The sequence below is a fragment of the Alligator mississippiensis genome, chromosome 7 (assembly GCF_030867095.1).
Source record: "Alligator mississippiensis isolate rAllMis1 chromosome 7, rAllMis1, whole genome shotgun sequence".
NCBI classification, from domain to species: Eukaryota; Metazoa; Chordata; order Crocodylia; family Alligatoridae; genus Alligator; species Alligator mississippiensis.
In genome coordinates this window covers 4,992,097-5,018,125 of record NC_081830.1, presented here as the reverse complement: position 1 = coordinate 5,018,125, position 26,029 = coordinate 4,992,097, and the positions used below count along the sequence as shown (strand labels likewise).

Below are 26,029 nucleotides of genomic sequence, written 5' to 3'. Positions count from 1 at the left end.
GAACAGTGCTCTTTCAGCTATTAGTGGCTAAACTCTATCAATATCCCATGAGATTCATGTACCTAATTCCCTTAGGACCCTTTAGGGGCTCCAATCCTGGCAATATATTCCTTACCTGATAGTATAATAGGAAATAACCAGATAGATCCCACTGTTTCATTCAGTCCACTATTCAGCAGTGGTCCTTATTACATATTTCAAAGTTAAGTGCAACTTGGGTATAGACATTGGGTTTGAAATAACCTTCTCCATATGGGAACATCCTTCCAAACTCTGATCAGTTCCAGATTGTTTTCTTATCTCAGAACAGGTAAGATCTTGGACATTTTACCCAGTCTTGCTCAATTTGGGTTCCCAACTGCTAGGCAGAGGAGGAACTTTCCTGTCATCCACAGGTGTTACGAGAATAAAATCAGAATGTGTTTGAGGTTAGCACAGGTACATCATTATTAGAAAGCATGGAGGGTGATAAGCCAAATTTTTCCTATGTGCTAGATTGCAGCAAGTTTGCCCTGAAAAGTTTTGGCAAGTACTTAAGAAAAGAAAAGAAAAGAAAAGCAAAGAAAAAGCATATGATCAGAGACATATTAGGTTGGAAGAGATGTTGGATACTTTATTGGTCTACACTTCCTTCTCTGAGATGGGACCAAGTGCATTTAGACTGTTTATGTGCTCTCCAGTAAAGGCCTTTTAAGTTATAGGGAATTTTAATATGCCAAATAATAGGGCTGTGCAAAATGGCTATACTTTGTTTTGGTTTTGGATTCGGCCTTTTTGGAGAACAGTGATTCATTTTGGTGTTTTGGATCACTGTTCAGTTTTGATTTGGCCAAATCTGTTCTGGAATTTCAATGCCATTTCGGAGATTCAGATCGGTCGGGGAGAGGCAGGCACAGCAGGGTGGATCGGAAGTGCTCATGCTGGGCACCCCCACCCCACCGTGTTCCCATGGGATGCTCCGTCCACCCCACCAGCTCAGCCTTCACAACCTGCCTTGTACCTTGAGGTACATAGAAAAAATATTTAAAGCTGTGTCTATGTGTGAATCATCGAATCTCTCCAATATTTCCAAATTGATGGCCCCATACCCCACCTAGCCCCCTGCCTCCCAGCACTTTAAAAAAAAGAGGGCTACCGGGCTTTGCTGTTCCCGGGGGGCACCCCCAAAACATTCTGCAACATCCAACATTTCCAAAACATTTTGGATGGTTTTGTTTCATTTCGGAGCCTTCTGTTTCATTTTGGATTTAGTGTTTCAGGCCCCGAAATGGGCCCAAACACCTCTGAAACAAAATGGTTGCCAAAATGTTGTACAGCCCTACAAATAATAGGCTTCTCCATGCAGACCTTGAAAGGAATCAGTAAGCTTCATTCACCCTGCTTAGTGCAAAGGGGAAGTGTGGAGCTCCTCTGATGGGCCAGGCTCTGAGAGTTTCTCACAGCTAAATATGCAATGAAATGCAATGAAATGAATGGTCCTTGAAAGGACAGTGGGGATCTCTAGGACTCATTACGCTTACAAATCACTTGAAATACCTGGCCTCAATATGAAGAGTATGTGAAAAGTATGAGATATCAGCAGGGTAGGGAGGGAAAGGGAAAAAAACAAAACAGTTGTTCTTTTGTTCAATCCCATATAACAGAGTTAGTGATTGCAACAGAGTTTTATTTTGGTAGGATCTTGTACATGTTCCTATGCCTCAATGTTGACGGCAATACGGGAATGAATAGAAGCTAGGAAGCAGGCAGGCAATGGCAAAAGCACACCAACTTTCATCCGTGGCTGGGAATGAAACAGAAAACCCATGTGGTTTATTGGTGTGTGACCGCAGCTGCAGGTGAAAAGAAAAAGGCAGAATCCAATGTCAAAGACCTTGACTGCCATCATGTGCACATCCATGTACATGACAACTTTTACCTCCATCCACTGTCCCTAATAGCACCTGACAATCACAGAAAGGATGTGGACAAAGTGAAGACAGTCCAGCGGAGGGCAATGAAAATGGTTCAGGGGATGGGGCACATGACTTCTGAGGAGAGGCTGAGGCAACTGGGCTTATTTCATCTGGAGAAGAGAAGACTGAGGGGATTTAAAAGCAGCCTTCAGGTACGTGAAAGGTGGTTTCGAAGAGGAGGGAGCTGGACTGTTCTCAGTGGTGGCAGATGACCAAACAGGGAGCAATGGTCTCAAATTGCAGCAAGAGAAGTTTAGGTGAGATATGAAGAAAACTTTCTCACTAGGAGGACAGTAAAACATTGGAACGGCCTACCTGGGGTGGTTCTGGTATTTCTATCCTTGCGGGGGTTTCAACACCTGGCTAGAAAAGCCTTTGTCATGGCGGGGTCCTTCAGGAGGGCCGTGATCTCCCTATGGCCCCCTCACCGTGCCAAGTCGGCCCAAGGGCACCCTCAAATTCTCGCCCGCCACGTCTTTGATGGTTAGATAAAGTTGGGAGGCTGCCTAACGACTGCCCGGGCACGGTTAGCTGGGACCTCTGTCCCCGTGTTCCCGGACCCCCTGGGGGTCTCCCGGTATGATGGGTGCTGCCCAGGCACCCTAGCCTTATGGGCTCCGCATGGCTCCTACCAACCCCTAATACCACGCCCCAAGCCTCGCTGATGGGATAGACGCTGGTATGTCTCTCTCTATGTACACAGCCCATCTCTCGGGCCTCCTCTACGTTCTCTCGCCCGCTCTCCAGGGCCTCCTCTGTTGTGCTGCCCTCTCTTGGGCTCTCTGAGCCCACTCAGGGCCTCCCTATGATGTTGCCCCTCTCTGAGACCTTCTCTGTAGTGTCGCCCCCTGTCTGGGCCTTTACACTAGTGCCCCCCCGGGACTTTCCCCACAATGTCACCCGAACTCGGGCTTCTAAAATACCGTCCCCGTCTGGGGTCTCTGCGCCCACTCTGGGGACTTCTTGGTGACACCCCCTGACTCTCGGGCCCACCGTGCTGCTGCCCCCCTTTCTCCCAGGGCTTTCCCCTTCTCGCCGGGGCAACCGCAGCACTCCACCCTGCTCCGGGGTTTTCTGCAACACTAGCCCTGTTTCAGAGGCTCACCGCGCCTGCACTGGGCTTCTTAATAATATCGCCCCCTCTCTGGGGTTTGTTGTGCCCGCGCTGGGGTGTCTCAAAGCTGCCCCTCTCTGGGGCTGGTGTCTGCGTACCCTGCACACAACCCAGGGTTTACGTTCCCCGCCTGCAACCCACTGGTTGCGCTCCACGCTGCAAGCTGTGCCTTCACTTGCACCGGGGTTCCTATGCCACTGGGGTTCCCCCTTAAAGTACTGTGCCCTCATTCAGGCACTGGGCCCCCCCCCCCCGGGGTCCCTACAAGGCCTCCTCCAACCCCTATAGCCTCACCCAAACCACCGGTATAATATCAAAGCCTGAACACAAACTCCAGCCTCCTGGCTACAACTCAAACATAACGCTCTCTGGCTGTAGCAACTTAACTCCAAGCCACCTGGCTAAACCATAGTGCTCGATCCTCTCAGAGCTGCCCTCCTTCCCTCAGCTAGAGCAGTTCCCGCATTGCTCACCTCCTAACTCCAGGAGCTCCTGCCCCTCCAGCTGCTGGCAGGGGACTGCCAGCCTGGCCTCAGCCCTGGGCTTTATAAGGGCCAGGCCCTGCCTCCTACAGGCAGCTGGCTCTCCTTAGCTGCCCCGCCACCCCGCAGCTGGGCTCCTTATGTCCTGCCAGGGCTCTCTCTCTCTCCCTGGCAGTTTCTACTCCCTAGGAGCAGGCACTGAGCTGCCCTGCGACAAAGTGATTGTCAATATACTAGATGTGTCGGGAGAGGGCAGATTTGCATTGCTTGTATTAGAAATAAGCCAGCGCACTATGCCCCACCACAAAACTGCACCTTGGCTCGAGCACCGCCGCCCCATCTCAGTTCAAAATCCACTTAACCATTATACAGGATAGGTGTGGAGAGGAGCCTTCTTGCTGCTGTTTGCATTTCCTTTGCTTTTACATGTCGTGGTGACGAGGTATTTAGCAGAATTCACACGTTTCTTGGAATCTGGCTGGGCCGCACCACGAGCACTTTTGCTGTGGCCTCCAACTTGTAACCTTGGGGCTGTCCACCATGCACTTGAGCACCCCCAGCACCACAACCCCCTGCTTTGTGCGATGAACAGCTGCGAGTGCAAACTGTCTGGGACTGTGTGTGTTGCTCTAACCAGGGAAGGGAGGAGAGGAGGAGGGGCAGAGGGAGGGAAAGGGCCCGTTGTACATAATAACTTGTTATATTCATTTTCCCTGCTCCAGGGATGGAAATGGTTGGCTTTGTATGATTATAGGTTTCACCTTCCCTGAAGACTTTGAGGAAGGATGACTCCAGTGTTACCTGCTGCCACTGGGAGACCAGGAGGCAACTCCGCTTAGCAGGCTTCACGCCAAACCTCCATCCCCATAAATACCCCAGCTTTATGACCACCTTGCTCCAGACTGGGGCCTAATGTCAGGGACTGGGAGGCAGGGGACCTTGCCTGACAGTTAGGCTACAACTGCAGGAGGGCAGAAGTCAAACCATAGGCTGCACCAGGGGCCAGGAGTCAGAGACCAGTTCATCAAATCCAGAGGCAGAGCCCAAAACACAGGCAGGGTTAGGGTTCAGGAGTCAGCGACTAGGTTATTACATCCAAGGGGACAGCTCGAAAGTCGGCGTTCAGGAACAGAGCCAAAGTGAGTCAGAAACCAGGACCCGGAGGGAGCATGGAGCTATGGACAGCTGTGCCGCTCGCTCCCTGCTCAGCTCTGGGCGGTCAAGGTTGGGAGGATGGAGAGACAGTCCATGGAGCAGGAGTGGTGGGAAGATCACAATGGATTTGGGGAAAAAACAGGGAATTATTAAGAAATTCTTGGAGATTCGTGCTGGATCTCAGAGTTCTTAATAAATGCATACCCTTATTAGAGCCTATCGGAGCCTCATATCAGGATTTGAGTGAAAAGATGACCAGTGAGAAAAATGTATTTTCCACTTGTGATGTTGGAAATGGGTTTTGGTCACTCTAGCAGCAGGGCCAGTGGAAATGAGCCTTTATTTCACGAGGGATTCAATGTACTTGGGTGACAGACACAAGGAAAGGGCTTGCAAGGCAAGTCATGCAAGGAGAGGCTGAAGGAAACAGGCATGTTCAGCTGGCAGAAAAGGCACTTCAAGGGGAACATGAACACGGTCTTCAAAGAAATGAAGGCTGTTATGAAGGAGAGGGCAAACACCTTTTCTCTCTTGCTGTGGAGAGTAGGACATGGACCAATGCCTTGATGTTTCAGCCAAGTAGGTTGTGATTGCATAGCATGAAAACCTTCCTCATGGTTAGGACAGGGAGGCAGTGGGATAGGCTGCCTAGGGGAGTTGTGGACTCTCCATCACTAGAGGTGTTCAAAAGGGGTTGGACAACCCCTGGTCATAGAAACTGTAGACATTCGGTCTGGAAGGGACCCTGAGGTTCATGGAGTCCAACCCCTCCCTGCTCTGGGCAGCAATAATCTAGGCGTACCTGGTGCGGATTTGCAGCAGGGCTCAGGATCCCTGCAACGGCGGAGTGAGAAAGTTTGCAGAAAGTTGCAGAAAGTGGTTGCTTGCAAGAGCACGTGCATGTTTGGGATGGGTGCTGAGGCAGGAGAGGGGAGGGAAGAAAGGGTGCAGGGGAGACTTCCCCAGGAGGGAGGGCAGGATGAAGGATGAAGCTGTCACCATATCTCTGGGTAACCTGTTCCCGTGTTTTACTACCCTCCTGGTGAGAAAAGTCTTCCTAATATCTAATCTAAACCTCCATTGCTGCACGTTGAGCCCGTTGCTCCTTGCCCTGTCACCTGCCACTGCTGAGAGCAGTCCAGCTCCCTCTTCTATCCAACCCCAAATCAGGTAGCTGAAGACTGCTATCAAATCCCCCTCAGTCTCCTCTTCTCCAGACTAAATAAGCCCATTTCCCTCAGTCTTTCCCCCTAAATCATGTCCCCCAGTCACGCTAAAGAAGGACACTTAATCATTCAGACGCACTGTGGGCCTTGGCCATGGTGAGTACATGTAACTTCAACACGAACCGTGCCAAACGTCAGTCTGGACAAGACGGTTGCAACCCAGTCCTGTAGCATCTGAGGGCTTCAACAAGCCCTTTTGGACAACAAGATGACAAACCAAAGGAGGCCAAGCAAGTAGCAGCTCAGAGGAAGCTTCTCTCGGTCCTGCCCTGTTTTTATCTCTTACAAATCCAAACCTGGGCAGATCGAAATGCTAACTCGGTGTTGGACAGTACCGCGCTGCTTGAGACGACAGAAAAACTCCCCGGTGATCTCAGGGCCGGGGATCTCCTACATTAAACAAACTGAGCCTCCTTGGGGGATGCTTGGATGTGGAGCCTTGTGCAGCCATGTGAGAGCTGACACGATACGCAGCCCCTCATTGGTCAGCAGCCCTCTATGAGGTCAGACGTGGTCACCTCGTTGTCATGGTGGCGCTTACATCACAAAGGCGGTTGGCTCATCTCTTCCCTGCATCCTGGACCTGGCGCTTGAGTGGCTCCGGACGCCTTCGCGATAGGAGTTGCTCAGCGAGCGAGAGACGGAAAGCTTGTTGAAGCCATTTCTGAATAATGGAAGACACCGACCTGACCCTACACGGCAGCGGTAAGATGCCCGGGCCGTTCTCCGTGCCTCATATAGCCTGATCAGCTACATCGGGTCCTTTCACTAAAGCATATTGAATAAGCTTGATTGCAAGGGATCTCGTGGCCATTTTAAAATGTGGAAGACTTAATACATGTGAGGATGAGCCGTTTTCATTCGAGTGGCTGTTGAGGAACCACTCTAACTTAAACAGCCCCTCCGCACCCCCAGAACGTGTAGAGGCACCTTAACTTTTGAAAACTTTGGCCCTAAGCAATCATGGTGTGTGCTCCCAATTCTCCAACTAATAGCCAAGGAGAAAAGACTTGTCACTGTCTACATGATGGCCCTTATTTTCCTGAAAACAAATGTCACAGTAATTTCCCTTTCAAGTGCCTGGGTCATTTTTCAAGCAAATCTTCCAGCATAACAGAGTCGGAAGAGGAGCAAGGGGAAGATGCATCTTCCTCTCCCTGACCAGGTCCCTGTGGCTGGTCCAGCCGTGGCCATCGCACACGGGACTGATGATTATAGCTTGTGAGCCTTTGAAGCTGGTCAATGCCAGAGCATCATCTCCATCCCACTGACAACCAAGGGCTTTTTGGCAGAACTAAGTTGCTGTAAGGAAAGTGCCCCAGGAGGGCGGCCTGGAGAGCTGTCCTGTGGATGCTGTGCTAAGAAACCTTTGCTTTGGAGCCAGGCCACAGGGTTCGGCTCCGGCAGAGCTGCTAGCGGGGGGTGAAGAGAGAGACCAAGGTGACATCTCACATGGAGATCAGCAGAGTCCTTTCCCTCCATCTCAGGTCTTTCCATCGATGATGCCTCTGCAGGGAGAGGGTCCGGCCAGGCATCGGACGTGGAGCTGGCCATTGCTGTGAGCCTTGTGCTGGAGAGACTCCAGCAGGAGGAGGTAGGGCTGGCCCTTGCCCATCCGCTGTGTCTTTCCCATTCCTTCTCCCCCAAAACAAGGTCCCAATACAACATGCCCTCGGTCTATTGTGATGTCACTATGACATCAGGGCACGCTTACACGGGCATCATCTCCCCACTCCCAGTGCATGGTGGGTGTGGTATAAGCCACGTTCAGACAAGCCCTCACCCTGCACATAATGCCGTGAGCCTCTTGAGCGTCTTCCTCCAAGTATTGCGCAGCATTGAGCTGACATAAACTATAGTTTCCCAGCAACCTCGTGAGCCCGGAAAGCCTCAGCGTTGTGTCCTGGGAGGTGAAGTGGGGTGCCCATGGCCCACAGCAAGTCAGGAAAAGAGCTGGGCATCCAGCCAAGGGTGCTGAGTCTCGGTCTAGACCCCGGCAGCACCCCTGCCCCACCTCATGTGCTCTCATCCACGGATGACCCCACTGTGTCAGGGGAACCTGGCTCACAAGTATTTCCACTCCTTTCTGAATTCAGCAACACACCCAATCACACAATGGTTTAAGGCAGCATTTTGCTTGGCAACCCAATGCTAAATTTGCTGCTTGGGATCACCCAGCAGCCCCTTATCACTCCCCAAGTGTCTCCCTGACTGAAGGAAACGTGTGTCAGTCAGGGACACCTCCCCAGTGCACGCGGGGGACGGTGCCTGTGATGCATCTGGCTGCTTTTCTGACTGTATTTCTGTGTCTCCCGCCACCCTGGTGCATCCTGCCCTCCCAGTGCCTGACACGCCTCCCTTGCTAGTGCCAGCTGTCAACATCTGCATGCCAGGGCCGGAGTTGCATTCCTGTCCAGGGAGCAAGTTCCCCGTCAGAGCTGCTGTGATCCTGGGTGGCTGATGTTCAACACGATAGTCCTGGATGGTCGGGCGCTGGTCCCAAAGCAAAGCCTACCCCATTCGTGGTTCTCTCTCTCGGTGTGTTCCCAGGAGACAAGAGTAACCATTTACTCCAGCCTGGAGCAAGTCTTGCAGGGGGACATCAAGGGCTTGGATAGGAGCCTTGTCGGGAGGATCATTCACTTGGCCTCCAAAGACTTGAGGGAGACCCAGGTGAGTGAGCTCGGCCCAGTTGCTCCACGCAAAGCCTTAGTCTGTGCCCAGTTTGTTTGGTCCGGTGCAGCCTGAGCCGACGGTGAGTCTCCTGCACGGACCCTGGTTAGGGGCTGCAGCCTCGCTCAAGACCGATCTCCTCCAGATGTTTCTGCACAGCACAGACAGGATCCAGCCCAGTGCTGAGCTCCTCTGAAACCTGGGGCAGCTCTGGTGCTGGGACAGCCCAGAGCGCAGAGGTGCTTTACTGGGGGCAGCACCAGCATGCATTGCCCAAGACATATCCTGGTCCATGCTGGCGCTGCGCGCTGCAGCCCAGGTGAATTCTGCACTTGAGCAGACAACTAGAGCCGAAATATTGTTCACCCAAGGATTTCCATTGGCGTTCATGGGTGAGGGCTCTCATGCAGGGAATTATTAGCGGGATTTGGTGAATTCAGGAGCAGCTTTGCCAGTGTGTGGCTGGTAGGTAGAGAGAGTTTGCTTGGAGCCAAGGGCTACCCAAGGATGGCATGGACTTAAGACAGTGGAGATGCTGAGGCTCATGCACCACTCTGCCTCCCTTTCGGAGGAGGGACCTTGATCCCCAGCCTGACTTAGGGCGGTATCAAGTGTGCGCCGGGCGCCTGCTCCAGTTTTCTGTTTTTATTCTAGCAAGAAACTGAGGAAGTGCAGTTGGCGGCAGGAGAAACCCTCGTGGCGCTTGCCGGCACCTTTTACAACGAGGTGATGCACGAGCTGCAGAGCCATGTGGACATCATGGAGCTCCCACCCCTGTCCTTCCTGATCACGCTGGGCGACCTGGTCTCAGCCTATGGTACAGCATTGCTCCCTCTCTTCCGGGCTCTGCTCAGGGATTGCGGAGGGAGGGCATGAATACCACCTCTGCCCAATGGGACCACCACAGCTGACCTGGATTTGGGGCCCAAGGAGTCTGCCTCCTGGCTCTGAGGGGACGGCACTAACTCCCGTCACAGCTGGAAAAGCATTTGGGATGGGAAGGAGTGGAGACCAGGTGCCATTCCCCAACATGCCCCTGCACCCCTGCTCCTCTCCTGCATCTGGGCATGGCCGGGGCAGCAGACACAGAATTGCCCTATGTAGGGGAGGTCACTGGGGGGTTTCCTGGTCATCCGCAAAGCCCCTGTGTGCTGGCCAGGCTGGGGAGGCCACAGCAGGCAGCTCAGCCCAGCCCAGCCCCAGTGCTGAGTGTGAGGGATGAAGGTGGACAGGAACGTCTCCAACAGCACAGTATGTCCTCTCATCCCTTCTGCAGCCCTGAAGTCTGAGCCCTTTCTGGTGCTGACGCTCAGCAAACTGCGCTACGTGCTGCGGCTGGTGGAGACCAGCCAGATGAAGCGGGCACTGTGTGCAGGTGAGTGCCAGTCCCTCCTGCAGGTGCCCCGGTGGGCACCCAGGGCCGAACCTCAAGCCTGGACCCCACCGGAGCGTGCCGCACTGGCCAGGGGACCTCTGCTGCAAACACCCTGTCTTTCCTCCCCTCCGCAGTGGTGCAAGGCTTTGCTCACGCTGCCAACATGAAGTTCCAGGTCAGGGACGAGGTCCCGTTCCCCATCAATCGGGCGGCCGACTACTGTTTCCACGTGCTCCCTTTTTTCAGTCTCATGAGCAGCAGCTGGCTGAGCAGCGAGGACCCAGAGGTGAGGGCTGCTGTCTTTCTAAACCTGCAGCACATCTGTCACGTGTCACTGTGTGCATGTCTGTGCAGTCGTGGCAGGGACACCCCGTGTCCGGGGTGATCTCACGTGCGTGAGAAATGCTCTGCCCGCATGCGACGTGCAGTTGTGTGCGCTGAGTGGCAGTGAGCACTGGGGTAGGGGCAGGGCCTTCCAGGCGTGTCTCTTGTGGTGTCCAGGAGGAGTTTGCTTCCTCTGCACACTAGCCTGGTCCAGAGCAACCTCCCAGCAAGTGTGTGCGAGGGACTCAATCCTGCCTTCCCTCTCTGCAGCTGCAGCAGGCTGCGGTCCAGGCGCTGGGACCCGCCATGGGTCTCTTCCTCCATCATGAGGGGCATCGTGATACTGTTTTTGAGAGCCTGCCCTGTCTCCTGCAGCAGTACGGGGCAGGGGTCGACAACCTTCATGTCACCGTGGTGAGACACCGCCTGGGAAAGCAGCCCTGGCCCGTGCCGGTCTGCACGGGTATGGGTGGGGGTGAGGAGAGGTCCTTGGTTGCCCTCGCTGACCCTCCCTCTGACGGTCACCTTCTGCTGCAGAGTCTGAGCCGGGTCTTGGAGGTGGCCTATGATTTTCAGGTCCCTCTCCCTGACGGGACACTCGGGATCGTCTGCCTCGCCCTTCATGACCAGGTAAGGGATGGCCGGTCCTGTACCGCTCATCCTGGGCCCAGCAGGTCCAAGTCCCATGAACCCAATAGAGCCAGGTGATGGCCGTGCAAAGCCCCACTCTGCTGGTGAGCTCTCTGCTTGCCCAAGAAGACGAAAACAGGCTGTTGCCTCCTAGTCTCCCCTCAGTCCAGTTCAAATCCCTGGAGCAGGTGCATGCAAATCCCTTTTCCTCGCGAGTCAGACCCAGAACGATCCCCCCTATGGCACGAGTCCAGCCAAGAGCAGCCATGCTGCTGAAGGGACTTGGAAGCCAGGATCCCCTCTGGTTTATGGTCTGGACCTTTGCCTTCTTGGCTCTTGCTGAGGTGGCAGTGATGTCTCCTGGGGCTCAGGAAAACTCTGGTTCAAGTCATGGAAAGTGGGACTTGCGGATCCACGCCACACTTTCATCCCCATCCAGATGGGACTGTGGAGCATCCCTTCCCTTCCCTTCCCTTCCTCCCACAGGTGTGTGATCACGCACAGCTGCCGAGACCAGAGAACCACGCCAAGGTGTTGTACTGTCTCGGTCTGCTCGGTAAGGACGAGAGAGCCCAGGTGCCACGGGGGTTTCCTTTGGCCCTCCCTGCGCCGGGCCAAACCCTGGGGGGGAACGGGAACGAGGAGCGCTGAGCTCACCAGGGTTGTGCTCTTCTCCCCACAGCCTGTCTCTCCCCAGACCAATTTATTTCCTTTGTGGGCTCCTGGCTCCAGGCCGACAAGGAGGCAAGCCGTGTGGCGTCCCTCTCCATTTTCAGTGGCATCCTTGCTGCTGACCGTAAGTATGAGCAGAGCAAACGTGTCGGATGCCATCTCGGCTGACCCTTCAGGCCCTGCGTTAGGACTGGCCAGGACTAATAACCCATCCCGCTCCAGCTACGCTCAAGAGCCCTGGCTGCGGAGAGCTAGAGCCAGACCTCGGTCCTCTGCGGCTCGGTCCCAGAGGGCCAGGAGCACCCTGCGTCCTGCAGGATGATGCAGGAGTGCTGGGGCCAAATCCTGCTCGGGCACCTTTCCTGACCACACTCCCAAGTGAAGAGGTTGAATGAAACCTTGTTCTGGCCCAAGAGCCGGTTGCAGAGTAGAGACAGGGGGCCGTGCGGATCGCCACAAGCAGGTCTTCTGAAACCAGGGTGCATCCCGCTGTGGAGGTGGGTGCCCAAAGCAAGCCCACACCGTGCCCTCCTTCTCCTTCCAGTGCCGGAGATGCGGGAGAAAAAATGTGACGTGGTGCAGGCCATGAGGGGCACGCTCAGCGATGAGAGCATTGAGGTGAGGTGGTGTGAGAGCAGTGGCTGTGCCGGGGATGGCACGTGGGCCTGGCACAATATTCCCACCCCAGATCTTTGCATTTGTGTAGGGAAAACCTTTCCTCCCTCCCAGTGTCTCCAGGGCAGGCATTGCAGGGAGTTTGCCCCTCTGCATCCATAGCTGGGGAAAGCCGGGGGCCAGGGAAGTGTTATCCCTCCCATTGTAGGTGGGTGGGGAGGGCATCTGCTTTCCCTGAGCAGCCATCATGGGGCTATTGCATGTCAAGGACACATTGCTGTCTTGCCCGTGTGAGTGGGCTCCTCTTTATCAACCTTGAAGTCAAATGGGAGGTCTGAGGACCCTCCTCCCTCCCTGCCACCCTGTGCAAGGGCTGAGGGAGGGCTCGTGCCATGGCCGGCCGCTCCACCCTTTGGGCACAAGGGCAGTCCTCATTCCCACCTGTCCTCTCCTCCCTCCCAGGTGAAGAAGGCTGTGCTCCATTTCAGCAGGACGGTGCTCACTGTGCACGGCCTGGAGGAGTGGGCCTGGGAGCTGGTGGCCTATATTTTCAAGCAGGCCAGCTCATCTAGCAGCCAAATGGTAAGAGAAATGGAGGGTGGGCGCTTGGTGCTGATGTCCGAGCAGGGGGAAGCCTGGCACCGGCTGGAGCAGGAGCACGGGGCGCCCCAGGGCAGCCAGGCAGAGTCACTTGAGAACAGAAATGCTCTCGAGTAAAAATAGACCCCCGAGGACGTGTCTCGGTGCCCAGGACGTGGCTTGGCCAGTGACAGTCACATTGAGGGGACACAGAGGATTGAGCTGGCTGGCCCCCGGGGCAGATGGAGTGGAGGGGTGACGCCTGCACATTGGTGTGCGCTGCGCTGGATGTGAAGGGTTTTCTTGGGCGGACGAGGGAAGAACGAACGTGGCAGCTGTCAAGACATAACTCACGCTGGCTGCAGAAGAGATGGAGACTGAGTGTCCTGCTAGTGTCTCTGCACTACTCCTGAGCTTTCTCTCTGTGTCTTGTGCAGTCGTCCACAAACCTTTGCAGTGCTGATGCTGAGGAGGAACACAGCATCCGTGCCACCTGTGTAGAGCTGCTGGAAAATGTAGACGTCTCAGTGCGTGGCATGAGCCAAGTAGGTGACCAGTTGGTGCCCTTGCATTATCAAGGCATCTCCCAGGCGCAGGAGAAGTGGGAGCTGAGTCGGAGCTGTCTGGCTCTTCTCTCCAGGTCTTATGGCCCCGGCTGCTGGAGTACATCGTGCCGGCTCAGTACAGCTGCACTCTGAGCCCGCTGTGCCGATGCCTCGGGGACCTGGCTGAGCAGCAGCAGTGGGAGGGAGAAGCGGCGCCTGGCACACCCCCCAGCGATGCAGGTTTGCAATCCGGATCCCTGTGCATTCAACCAGCTCCAAGGGCCTCTTGGAAGATCTTGACCTCTGGTGTCCATAAAGTGAGGCCCAACATCAGGGCTCTCAGTTGGGTCATTACAACCCGGGAGGTGTGGGTCCCCCAAACCCATGGCTACCCCAGATGTATGCTGTGCCATAGGGGAATCCCAGGGCCTTTCTGCCTCAGCTTCCCCACTCATCCAGGGGTGCCTGAGCAGCGCCTGTCTCACAGAGGGGCAGGGGGCAAGCTCCCTGGGCAAGTTGCTTGCTATCCAGAAATGGGCGGTGCCATGGAAGTGCCAGATGTGCCCAGGGCCCAGACCGTACGTGGGTGGGCACATTGGAGATGCACGGGGTTGTAGCAGCATCACCCTGTTGCAAAGCAGTCATGCATGGCCATGCCCTCTTTCTCTCTCCAGCCAAACTTCCCAGTGCCCAGGGGCTGCTGGCGCGACTCCTGGTGAGTACCCTGGAAAGGTCCCTGCCAGAGGAGTGGGGAAGGGCAGTGGGGTGGGAGACACGTGCCTGTGGCCTTGGCTGGAGGAGCACGCTCTGCTTCTTCCCGCACGCGGAGCTGCCCTTCGTCGGCAGAGCTCCCTGCCCTTCGCGGAGCACAGCCAGGCTCGGCCCCCGCCTCGCAGCCTGTGGAGAGGCCAAGCACAGCACGTGGCCTGTGTCTGGTGGCTGAAGGCTCTGGCCATGTGTGCTGGAGGCCAGTTTCCCTGCTAAGGAAAGGCGTGCAGCCCCGCTCCAGAGCTGAGCCCCTGTTTCTCTCTCGCTGTCAGGTGGTCGCCTCGGCCCTGGGCGACAGGACCCGTGCGCATCGTGCGCTGCGGGGACTGTGGGCTCTGCACCAGACGATCCACCCTGCTGTTGGGGAGCAGTGGAGGATCAAGATCCCCATCCTGCTCATGACTATGGAAGGTAACGACCCGGGGGGAGCGCCCCGTGGTGCCATTCCCCTGCCGCAGCGCCACATGCTTGAAAGCTTCTGCTCTTTGTCACAGGGGATGAACCCAGGGGCCAGACAGCATTGAGGCTGATGGGACCCAGGGGAGGGTTTGCCCGGGAAGGGCTCCCCCAGTGCAAACTCTGTGCACTTTGCCCTTTTGCAAATCCCAGCCCTGTGCCGAGCTGTGCTGAGCATGTCCGCCAGGTGCTGAGCACCCTCCATTCTTCTTACGGCCACTTCTGCAGGGTCTGGCTGTGCACAACTCCCGGGCCTGTCAGCATGATGTGTGCTGGACCCATTGAGCATGGGGGCAAGGCCCGTGACTTTGGGACCCAGGAGGTGCCAGGGTGCGGATGCAGGAGCTTCCACAGAAGAGATGCCCAGGGAGGCACCTGGGACTCTTCTTCAGTGCCGACAGCAGTGACATCCTTCTTGTTTGCCTCCCGCTTTCAGGAACTGCTCAGACCTGCCAGGACAACGTGTGGTGGGAGCACCTGCTGCTGAAGGTACAGGACGGCTCGCAGCGCTGTTACGGCAGCCAGGCAAACCGCGGAGGGCTGTCTGGGAAGGGGGGGTTCCCTCAAACCTCAGGGAAATCAGGTGCTGGGTGTCAATAAGGCAGGAGGAGTCCAACTTGGAAGGTTTGCCAGTCCCCTTGAGTCTGGCTTGACATCCAGAGTTGTCATTTGGGATCGTCCAGCCTTTCCATAGTGTCTTTGAGCTCAAGAAGTGGAAGGGGACGAGGCCTTGCTCAGGGCCTCTTGGGTGTTAGAAAGGGCACAGCAGAGGAGGAAGACGACGATTCAGCCCATGCACCCGTCCCTTTGCTTCCCTTCACTCGGACCCTCAGTTCCTGAACAGGACACTGCAGACCATCGACGACGATGCCTGGAGCAGAGAGCTGATCCTGGAGCTGCAGCTGCAGACGGCCAGCTACGCCTGCTCCTCCCCGGAGAAGGTGCGTGCTCTTGGCGAAGCCTGGGTTGGTGCACCTGTCTCGTGGTGCTGGGGTAGGAAGGCTGCAGAGACTTTCTCTCCAGAGTTTGCGCTTTTGCAATCTATTTTCTTGATCCAAGGCATGGTCCTTGGTCCTCTACCCACTCACTGCCCCAAAGGGAGCTGCTCGGAGGGGCTGCCCCTGCCTTTAGTTGCCAGTTCCCTGCACAGAGTGGGGCAGTTGCTGGGTGCGTGGGTGCTGGGGCTGGGCTCTCTTGGTCCTTCCTAGGGACGGGGTGTTTCTGGGCTGCTCTTGCCCTGAGTAGCGCGGTGCTGTGTTCCCAGCTCTTTGGTGATGTTGGTCTCCTTCTTTCAGGCTTTCCTATATAAGGCACTTGGTACCATGCTGGCCTCTTGCCAGGATGTTGCCTACGTGAAATCCCAGCTCCAGAAATTTCTGAAGGACACGGATTACATGGACGCTTTGGAGAGAGAGGTGAGGGCCCTGTTCTCTCCAGACACGGCCAGGTCTTCCCTGACTCCCCCCCGTGTCCTCACCTCTCTACAAAGCTTTCCCTTGGCCTTCCCCTCGGACAGCCCCCTCGCTTGCTCCAGGTCGGGTGCGCATTGTAGCATCAATGGGACATGGGGAGGATGCTCGGGTCAGGTCAGACCCACTCACCAATGCATTTCTTGGGTTTCAGCAAGTCGTGAGCATCCTGGCTTTCTCAGCCAAGGGCCACCTGGACCTCACCCTGAGCACCCTGGAGGACTTTGGTGCTGCCATGAGTAAAGTGCAGGTGTCTGGGATCATCAGCCTCCTGCAGGTAATGGAGCTGGGGGCTTTCTCCAGCTTCCTCCCCTACAAACCCTGGAGAAGAGCAGCTTGGCAGTGGCACCCTCTCCCAGGGCACGTGCTCCACATCAGAGGTCTGCTGAGACGGCTGGGAGCGCAGTTTGCATTAGTCACATTTTTTATGCCTCAGGTTAATGTGCCAGCATTCAAAGAGCCCCTTTTGGGCCTGGAGGCAACTACATCTGTTGTTCACCCAGAGAAAGAGATTGTGTAGTTTTCACCTCTTTCCGTTAGCTGTGGGAGAGGAGACACGAGCCCTACTGCCCAGCCTGAAAGTACCAGCTCCAAGTGCATAGCCCGCGTGCACACCCAGCTCCCTGGGCAGGTGCTGGGGAGTCGAAAGGCACCTACGTGCTTGCTGGAAAATGGGGCTCAGCTTCCGCACCGAGCACAGCAGGCAGGGCCACCTCCTCCACACCGGCCCTCCCAATGCATTGTGTGCAGGGACTTGTTATGGCCAAATGCCCGAGGCGGCCCTGGAGCAGGGACTGGGACCCAGGACTGCACTCCCACCCCCTGCCCCACCACCAGGCCTGCTGCCCCACTTCCCGGAGGTCACCAACTCTCGCCTGCCCCTGCCCGCACCTCCGTGGCTCAGCGTAGCACGGCAGCTCTCTCTGCCGAGCCACCCGGGTGCAGGATGGACATGATGAGGCCTGGGGGCATCCAAAACAAAGCAGTGGGGATGGTGCTGTGAGAGCTGTGGGTCTCATGGGGCTGGCAGGGAGAGCTGGTATCGCTGCTGGGGCAGCTCCTTGGTCAGCAGGAATTCCTACTTGGGGGCAGAGGGCATGGGAAGCCCTGGTGCGAGTGTCGTGTCACCCCTGCAGGACTTTCACCAGGGGAGAAGAGGCAGGACCCACAGGGCCTTGATCCTGGCCTACAGCCAAATAGCTGTGCATGCCCCCCAAACGCAGCTGCTCCCCCGCGTGGAGCGTGACATCACCAGGAGGGTCCTGCAGCACTACGTGAGCAGCTGCCAGGTAGGAGCCTGGGAGTGCAGCGTGGTGGGAACAGGCCTGCCGTGGCACTGAGGTCTGCTCTGCACCGGGGTGCCTGGATGGCTCAGATGCTCTGTTGCCCCTGAACTCCTGCCTGTGAGGAGCACCTGCGTTCATGCTCCTGGGGCGATGGGCAGGGGGAAGGACCCACGTATGGAGAGTGCTGGGCTAGACACTCCTCACAACTTGTCCTGCTCTGGCAGGGGTTGTACATTCATGCCCCTGCGCTGCTCCGCGCTCACCAGCCCGGCCGCTGTTTGGACCCAGCAGTGTGCTGCGCTCTGGGGCCATCCCAGGCGCTGACGGTAGTTTTGCATTTCATTTTCCAGGTGCTTGGCATCACCATCCTCAATAAGGTAAATGTTCAACGAGCCCACCTCTGCTCATGCACTTCCCAGCCCCTAACTCCCTGCGTCACTGAGGCACGATAACCTACCCCAGGTGGGAGCCCCTACACTGCCATGCACCTTGTCTGAGACGGGTGTGGATCTGGGGCTTTCTGGGGCTTGTAGTCATCTCTCAGGGGTGCAAAGGAGGCTGCCTTTCATCCCTTCTGGACCTCGGTTCTTCTCCACTCCTCATCCCCATCTCTTTGTCGTTCCCCCATGAAATTCAGGACCTGGACTTAAAGCTGACCCTCATCCGGTCAGTCACTGAGATCAGCCGTGCCATCCAGGACGCTGACGGCTCCCAGAGCTTCCAGTTCACGTACAAAGAGGAGCTGCTGGGGTACATGCTGGTGAGTGGGGAGGAGGCCGGGGGCCCAAACTGCAAAGGACCTGGGGGGAATGTAGCGGGACTGGTTTTCCTGGGAGTGGCTCTTCTGTTTCTTGGCTGTGATGGGATTACTGGAGTGCTGTGAGAGGTGTGTGTGGGGCCCAGAAAGCTGGCACCCTTCGCGGCTCTCTAGGCACGGCCGCATTGTGGGCTGCTCTTGGAGGGCCTGGCTGGGCATGGGGAGAGACTGGGAGACAGCTCTGTGCCCCTGCACTGATGCCGTTGTCCTGAGCAGGATCCAGGGCTGCGTCCAGCCCACCTGGCAGGTCAGCTTGGCACGTTTGTGGGGGCAGGCTGCTTTCCACATCGTTTTCGCCTGAGTCACATCTCTGTTAATCCTTTTAGGACTTCATAAAAGAGGAACCGATGGATTCCCTGTCCTCTCCTGTTCGCCTCACGGCCATGTTTGCCATTAAGCACCTGAGGTAGGTGATTCGTGCCCTGGCTCTCGGCGCTGGGATGCCCTGCTCAGAGATGAGCTCCTTGCTTCACCCTGGGGTGCTCTTCCTGCCAGATGTGGAGCTGAGAGACACATGCAGGGCTCAGGTCACAGGCTGCTCTGCCTGCAGCGGGGTTCAGGGGGGGTTGCAATGTGTTTGGTCGGCTTGGGGAGTTGGATGGAAAGACCTGGAGGTGGTGGTGGGACAAGGAGGAGTGGTGGGCAGTGCAAGAGCTTCTCAGCCTCCATGTCCAGGGGTGTCTGGATTTCGGGTTCCAGGTTCAGATCGTATCTGAGCACTAGACCCACTTTCCAGTGTGACGGAGGGCTTTTCTTCCTCTCTGTCTTCTGCCAGCAAGGTGAAACCCTCCCTGAATCGGGATGCAAACAGAAGCCTGCTTGAAACCTGCCTCAGGTGCCTGGTACCTCTCCCAGCTGTGCAGCACCTGACACAGGAGGGGGAGACAGCTCAGGACTCATTGCAAATACAGGTACACCTAAAGAGCCGATTTGTGGCATCACCTGCTGGGACCACCGGCATGATCCCCAGCTGGCCCTGGGCCTGGCAGTCACCCCCGACCTCCCCAAAGGGGTCTGGGGTTTGTGCACACGCTCCAGCTTCCCTCTTCTGTCTCCCACTTGCAGTCCTTGCACGAGTTGTCCATGCAGGCCTTGGGCGAGCTCATGAGAGGCCTCCTTGAAGAAGACCCCACTGAGAGCTGGGTCATGGAGATGTTCCACGTGAGTAGCCAGCAGGAGCAGGCAGAGCTCTCTTTTCTGGGAAGGCAGGGATGGGCCCAAGAGACAGGGAGGAAGGTTTCCTTCAGCAGGGCAAATGAGAGGTGTCCTTGGGGTATGGGCTGGCATCCCATTGACATGCCTCGTAGCTGCCCCTTGTTGTGCCAGGGTCACTGCACAGGTCCTGCAGCTTCAGGGCAATGACGGTCCCCCTGGGATGTGTCCAGAGGGTGAAAGGATCAGGTTGCTTGGAGGGATGTCAGGGGCGATGGTGATGTCTGTGGTTGAAACGGTTCATCTGAGCTGTTTTGGAGGTGCCTCTGACAGTAGTCTGCTCTCCCGACAGCTTCTTGAGCCATGGCTTTCAGCTGACAAGGAGTGGGAGAGGGACAGGGCCTTGCAGGGCAGCGCCCAGCTGCTTGCCGCCTGTCGAGATGCCGTCTACTGCAGAGTAAGTATGGGCTAACTCTCTCTTGCCTTGGTGTCATTGTGGCAGCCTGGCCCCGAGACCCAGACATCTTGCCCAGCAGACAGGGATGCATTCCTGTTTTCACCTTCCCAGGACCAGAAACTTGAATGTCACTCCAGGCAGACCCAGGCACATTTCATTCAGGTCTTTCTCCTCCTTTCTCAGCTGCAAGAGCCCTTCAGAAAAACTGGGTTCCTGCTGGGGCTGCTGGCGCCCTACACCTGCGCCTCTCTGGCCACATCCCGGCTGTGGGCTGCTGACTGCATTGCCTGCCTCCTCCCCATACAAGGTGAGGGCACTCGGAGCAGGTGCAAGTAACTCTGCCCCATTTCTCCTTCTGGAAACGCTGCTCCTCTCCTCTGTCCATTCCCGGCTAGTCTAAAGATATCTCAAAAGCCCCATGACTGGCCCTGGGACAACCTCCTGGGAGAGAAGAGTTGTGTGGGGAGAGGCTTGTAGCACCTCCGCCCCCCTGAAGCCACTCAGACCTCAGACGTCACCCTTGGACCGCACTGCTCATGACATTGCACGTGGGTCCTCCATGGAGCCAAGGTACTGTATCAGACATCATTACAGCCCTCCATCCTCCTTATTTTTATTCCAGATCAGTCCATGGGCATGGATGCAGCGGAGGAGGAGCTGAGGGGTATCCGGGAGGAGCTGAAAGCCTCCACCCCCGAGACTGTGCTTGCCGTATCCTCCCGCATGGCCAAGGTGAGTGTCTCAAGAGGCTGGTGTGGGGACTCTGGGGGCTGGGCGTCCTTCACTGTCCACTCCTTTGCTCACACACGGTTTACCTCTTTCTATGGAGTGCATGGGGCAGGCATTAGGGACAATTATTGTTCATCCACTGCCTGCTGCTGTTTCCCCATGTGCATGGTAAAAAGAAGTCAGAGCTAGTTTAGAAAGTTTTATAGCTACTTCTGTCCTTGCACACAAGAAGAAACCTGTGTCAGTACAGCACCCAAATGAGAGCTATAACCAGGACGCGGTCACCTTCTGTGCCTGCTTCGACATATCCTGGGGCACAGCTTGGCTGGGATCATTTGGTGTTGTCAAATGAAGCTCTCTCCATTGAAGACAGAAGCAACATTCAAGCACAGAGTTTGCCTCTTGCATGTACACCACGCTGCCATAGGGCAGAGGCTTCTGCACAGCACGACTCTTTAACATCAGCCTTGAGCTCTGGGGTAGCTGCCATTCCCAATGACGAGCTAGATCCCTTCTGCAGCACCTGCTCATGAACCGTTGTTCAGCAGCTCTTAGGTCTTCACCAGTTGTCTCACCTGGAGAAGAAAATCAGCGCAGTTTCCCTTCTTTCAATTTGTCTCCAGGTCCTTGGAAAATATTTTCCATCAAGCCAGACCCATGAGTTCATGGAGACCGTGCTGAATGGCATGCTGAGAGCCAGCCCCACATGTGCCACAGCAGGAGGACATTGGCTCCTCAGCATCATCAAGGAGCATGGAGAGGCCCTGCTGGAGGAGGTGAAGTTGAAGCTGAGGAGGATTTCTGCATTTGCTTCATGCTTTTCAAATGCTGCTTTCATGCGGTGTGGACAGCGATCTTACCGCTGATCCCTGGGCATGAAGCAAGGGCCATTTCCCTTGCTAGCCTGAGATGGGGATGCGTGGATCAGGGGGTGTGAAGTTGGTGGTGCTTGTTGGTCCTCACCTGAGCACCCCCACAGGCAAAAGGCCAAAATGAGCATCTTAAATCAGCTCCCAGATATTGATATTGGTTGGGGTGCTTGTGCGAGGTTAAGGCAGCAGAAATAGGTCCCAGGTGGCACATGCCATTAGGTTGTAGGTGTGTGCACATGGGTGCACGAGGGGCTGAGGGTTGCGGGTCGATGGGTGTCAGCGCATGTGCAGCAGCGCCCACTTTCACCCCGGGCAGGGGCATAGGGACGTGCTCATTGCTAAGGATCACCCTGAGGTGGCAGTGTCTGGACACTAGTCCCTTAAAGCAAGGGATAGCTCAGATGGCAGCATCTTTCCAAGCGTGGGAGGGATTGGTTTGTCTTGTGCTGGCGAGTGAGCAAGGGCCCTTGTTCTTCTTCTTTTCCCTGCAGGTGCCGGACATCCTGGGCACCATAACGATGCACATGCCCGCTATGCAGGAAGGGTGCATGAAGAGCTGCCTGCTGGAAGCTGTGGCCAGTCTAGCAGGCTTCCACGTAGAGGCCGTCACCAGCAGCCTGCTTTGTAGACCTCTGCCCATGGACAGGTACTTGCCACTCCCCACCTCCTGTACCGAGGGACAAGCAGATCCCACAGCCTGGATAAGCCCGTAGAGGGTCAAGCCAGGTGCAGATCCCTTGGGATGGCTTCCATGTCCTGGTGGGTGTGTGTAGGAAATGCCAGGCTTGTGCCTAATGGCATTGCAGAGGAATCACTGCGCCCAACCCCGTCCTACCCTAGCAGCACCTTTGGCCTTTGCTCCAATGCCCTATTGCTTCATGACATCACCAGAGTATCCGCAGCTCATCTGTGATTCGGATTAACTTGCAGAGACACCTCTGAATTGTGGCGGGCGATGGGTGGAGGCAATGATTTGTCCATCCACGTGCTGCATTTGCTCCTCGCCAAGCTGGACCATCGGGCTGAGACGGAGAGCAGCTCAGCGGAGGACACCGCAGCATTTGAGCCACTGGCAGTAAGTGAGAGCCCAGCCCCAGGTGTGCACGGATGTGACTGGGAAGGGATGGACTGGGAAGGGATGTGACTGGGAGGAGAGCCAATTGCTAAGGGAGGTGCTCCCCGGGCTGTCCTGCGCTCTCCTGGATGTGAGGAAGAGACCTTTGGACTTGGAGTTGTGGATTTCCAGATGTCTTCCCCAGGCTGACTCTGGTCCTCTCTCTCCCTTCAGGCAACCTGTGCTGCTTTGGAGATTGTCAGCACCCTGCAGTGTGGCCAAGTGCTGAGTGACATGCTCCCAGCCATGCTGCATGCTCTCGTGGAGCAAACAAGCCACACCGTGGGGCAAAAAATGCCAGCGCCCAGCGGGAGCCTTTGCAGCATTACAGAGGGCCAAGTCCACGTAGTGGGCAACCCTTGCAGGTGAGGGGCAGGCTCAGACTGCTGTCACAGGTTTGGCCTCACTTCAGGCCCGCTGCCTGCAGGGTGATGTCTCCTTGCCAAGGACTGTGCTGAGCTGTCTTGGTGCTGGCAGCTGAAAGACACGGGGCTTGTCTGCCAAGGGCCGAGTCTGACATGTTACGGCTGTTTGATCCTCCCATCTGACCTCCTCTGGGCTTGGGAGAGCCTCCATGCTTGCCTTCTGGCTTCCAGCATTGATGCGTGCAAAGCCCAGCCCGTCCTGTCCCTGCCAGGGGACAAAGGCATGAGAAACAATGGCAGCATCGGTTTGATCTGAGCTGTCTGCCTTAGCCATCGGGAAGGCTTGGAGAGCAGAAGTAGCAACCAGTTTGGAGACCTTTGTCATCCCTACAGCTGCAGCTGTGGGCAGACAGGGCCTTTTCTCCCTTTGGGGGGGCCAGGCACATGGGTATCCCACCGCACTTGGCTGGGTGTGTGTAAGTGTCTGAGTAACACACCTCCCGAGTGACAGGGAGTTTTGGTCCTGCTCCGGCTGCAGCACCTCCTGACAGCCTGTCCACGTGGCTTTCTCTTTCCCCAGGCTTTCCATGGAGGCCCTGGCCTGCGCCATTTCAAAGGGCATAGGGGAAAGTGTGGCCACATCCCTGTGCAAGGAGGGAACGTGGCCCTTGCTTGAGTGCCCAGAGACACACCACGAGGGGGTGTGCCAGCTGGCCAGGTAAGAGGCAGGCTGCCTTGCATCTGCGCTCTAGGCAGAGGGGAAAGCGGCGGAGGGGGCACTTTCCGTGCTGAAGCTGCAGGGTGGCGTGGGGCTGGGGACAGGGAGCTTGTGCCCCAAGAGATGAGAGCTGCCGCCTCCGAGCAACCAAGCGCTGGCAGTGCCCAGCCGGTCCCACAGCCAGGGCTCTTCTCTTGCAGGGCTCTGCTGCCGTCGGGCATAATAACGCCCAGTTTTATCAAGGAAATCCTCAAATGGGTGCGGGCTGCGTCACCAAAGCTGAGGATCACAGGGACAGCCTTCCTCAGCCAGGTAAGGCCCCGTAGAGAATGTGCAGTTCGATGGAAAGGTGGCTGGTTGCTGTGCTCTTTCCCTGGGCAGTGCCCCAGCCCCTTCCTAGGAGGGAGGATCACTGGAATAACTTGAGAGGTTTCTCTTCTGCCCTTGCCCATGCCTCACCACTTCTGCCACGTGACAAGGAGAGGGATTTCCTTACCGAGCCCTCATTCTAGCCAGCAGCTCTGAGCTTGGTCCTAACTAGTGCACCCTCTATAAGCACCCAGCATCCCAGGAAGACGCTGCTCTCAGCCAAGCAGTGCCCCCATCTACTCGCATCGGCACCACCTCTCCTGCTCACACTAGGCCCCTGTCTTGATGCTTGCCCTGGCTCTAAGCAGACAAGCATGCCCACGTCCAACAGGAGAGCACCACGTGCTGAGGCTCTTCCTCGTGGTGTTTTGTGGGACTCTGCTCTGGCATGGGTTACTTTTCTGCTGCAGGGCTGGGCTCTTGGCAATGACTGTGCTGGATCTCATGCATGCATTGGTTTCTTTTAGCTTACGAGTGACCCGTCCATCCAGGACGAGGAGCTGCTGAACCCAGCCCTTCTTCTACTGGTGGAACGAGCCAAGGACAGCAATTATGCTGTTCGGCAGATGGCAGCCAGGGCCTTGGGAAACGTAGCACATGGTGCCCCTGCGCAGGTGAGGTCGAAATCCCTCTGCCATGTCTGGACCGGAGCTTGACCATAGAGACCGGACAATGAGGCAGGGCTGAAAGGGTGCACAACCTCCCCGACATATATCCAGTGTTGCTCTCTCTCCCCTGCGACGTCTCTAGGGACCGTTGGGGTGACGAGTGTACTTTTGGTGCAGAAGTGGGTGCTTTGCATCTCACAGGTGTACGGGAATGTAGCCGCGGGGGCTTGCTTGGACAGATGAAGTCCTGAACGCTCTGGGAATAACAGGGACCCCAGAGGTGAGGAGCGTAGGCGCTGATCCGTGTGTCACGTCTTCTGTTTGTCCAGCTGAAACACCACCGGACCCTCATCCTGGACACCCTGGTCCAAGCCTCCTTCGTGCCATCATCAGATGAGCTAATGACAGAGGGCATGATATCTCTGGCCAAGGTCCTCAGGCAGTTCGGGACCAGAACAGGACCCGTCATTTTGGCTGTGGGGACGCACGTTAGGGCCTTTTTCGACCACGTGAGTGAGCACCGCTCCCCATCCCCATTCGATTGCTCTTCGTTGTGGGCCCTGTCGGGGAGGGGATGCACTTGCTGCCCCTTGCTCCAGTCCAAACTGGAAGATTTTAACTGTTGTGGAAGAAATGAGTTCTCAGGAAGAAAAGCAAGCCCATGAGATAGAGGTTTGGTTGTGACCCCACTGGGGTTTCTTGTCCACAGAAGGATGATGCCCTGCGCACAGCCTCATTTGCCCTGTTCGCCACCTTGGCAGGGTGCCTCAGAAAAAGATGGCACACTTGGTTTAAAACCCAGGTGAGGCAGAGCTGGGCAGCGCTGCTGCTGCACCTGCAGGACCCGAACAAGGAGGTGGCCAAGGTAAGGACTGGTGACACTGGTGTACTCAGCCCCCCCAGGTCTCCCCCATCCAGCCCCAGGGCAGCTCTGCCAATCCTGCATCCTGTGGTGGCCATCCCCTTCCCACTGGGGCGGCTTCATGCAGGCACCTCCTTGAGCTTGGGGCTGCCTCCCAGGTCCAGGGCAGGTTGCACATCCGACCCCCTGTGCAGGCAGGAAGTCTCCCCACATGGTTTACTGAGCGGGAGACGGGGGTCAGCTGCAGGTGGCACCTGAAAAGCAGGAGAAGTCCTCCCTTTGCCCACCGCCTCTCCTCTGTGTTTAGTGCCAGGCTCCTCCTGGCCAGCCCCTCCTGTTCCTGCCCTGGGCACAGTCGTGGGTCAAGAGGCAAGCCTTGGGCTCTGCTCAGCAGTCAGCAGGGAGTCCAGACCTGGTGTGACCGTGTTTTTCAGGAGTGCAGAAGAGCTGTGGGCCTCTGCTGCCCTTACCTGGGGCTCAGGAGGGTGCAGGGAGTCCTGGCCTTTTATGTGCAGGGGTCAGGAGAGGTGCGGGTCAACGTCCTGCTGAGAGACCTTTGCAGGCACTTGGTGAGTGAGTTTGTGAGTGGCAGGAGGTGAGGGAGGGCAGGGCTCTTTGTAGGATGGAGGGGGGGAACCGGGG

General features: G+C 56.5%; 1 protein-coding gene and 1 long non-coding RNA gene across 2 annotated transcripts; both read left to right on the top strand.

Moving 5' to 3' along the window:
• Window positions 1-14,394: 14,394 nt before the first annotated feature.
• On the top strand, window positions 14,395-15,504 carry LOC132251635 (uncharacterized). Its single transcript, XR_009463628.1, has 3 exons — window positions 14,395-14,524; window positions 15,006-15,058; window positions 15,403-15,504. It is a non-coding gene; the product is annotated as an uncharacterized LOC132251635 (long non-coding RNA).
• Window positions 15,505-15,891: 387 nt separating this feature from the next.
• On the top strand, window positions 15,892-19,765 carry LOC132251538 (maestro heat-like repeat-containing protein family member 2B). The gene is made up of 9 exons (XM_059731378.1): window positions 15,892-15,984; window positions 16,193-16,315; window positions 17,175-17,327; window positions 17,675-17,701; window positions 17,962-18,084; window positions 18,468-18,547; window positions 18,917-19,052; window positions 19,207-19,302; window positions 19,646-19,765. Exons 1-9 carry the CDS (start codon window positions 15,892-15,894, stop codon window positions 19,763-19,765), a joined length of 951 nt encoding a protein of 316 aa, XP_059587361.1.
• Window positions 19,766-26,029: the final 6,264 nt, after the last annotated feature.

Coding starts and splice junctions, on each gene's coding strand:
- LOC132251538 (XM_059731378.1), top strand. CDS start 15,892: ATGCTGGCCTCTTGCCAGGATGTTGCCTACGTGAAATCCCAGCTCCAG. Junction 15,985..16,192: donor TGGACGCTTTGGAGAGAGAG/GTGAGGGCCCTG, acceptor CTTGGGTTTCAG/CAAGTCGTGAGCATCCTGGC. Junction 17,702..17,961: donor GCATCACCATCCTCAATAAG/GTAAATGTTCAA, acceptor CATGAAATTCAG/GACCTGGACTTAAAGCTGAC.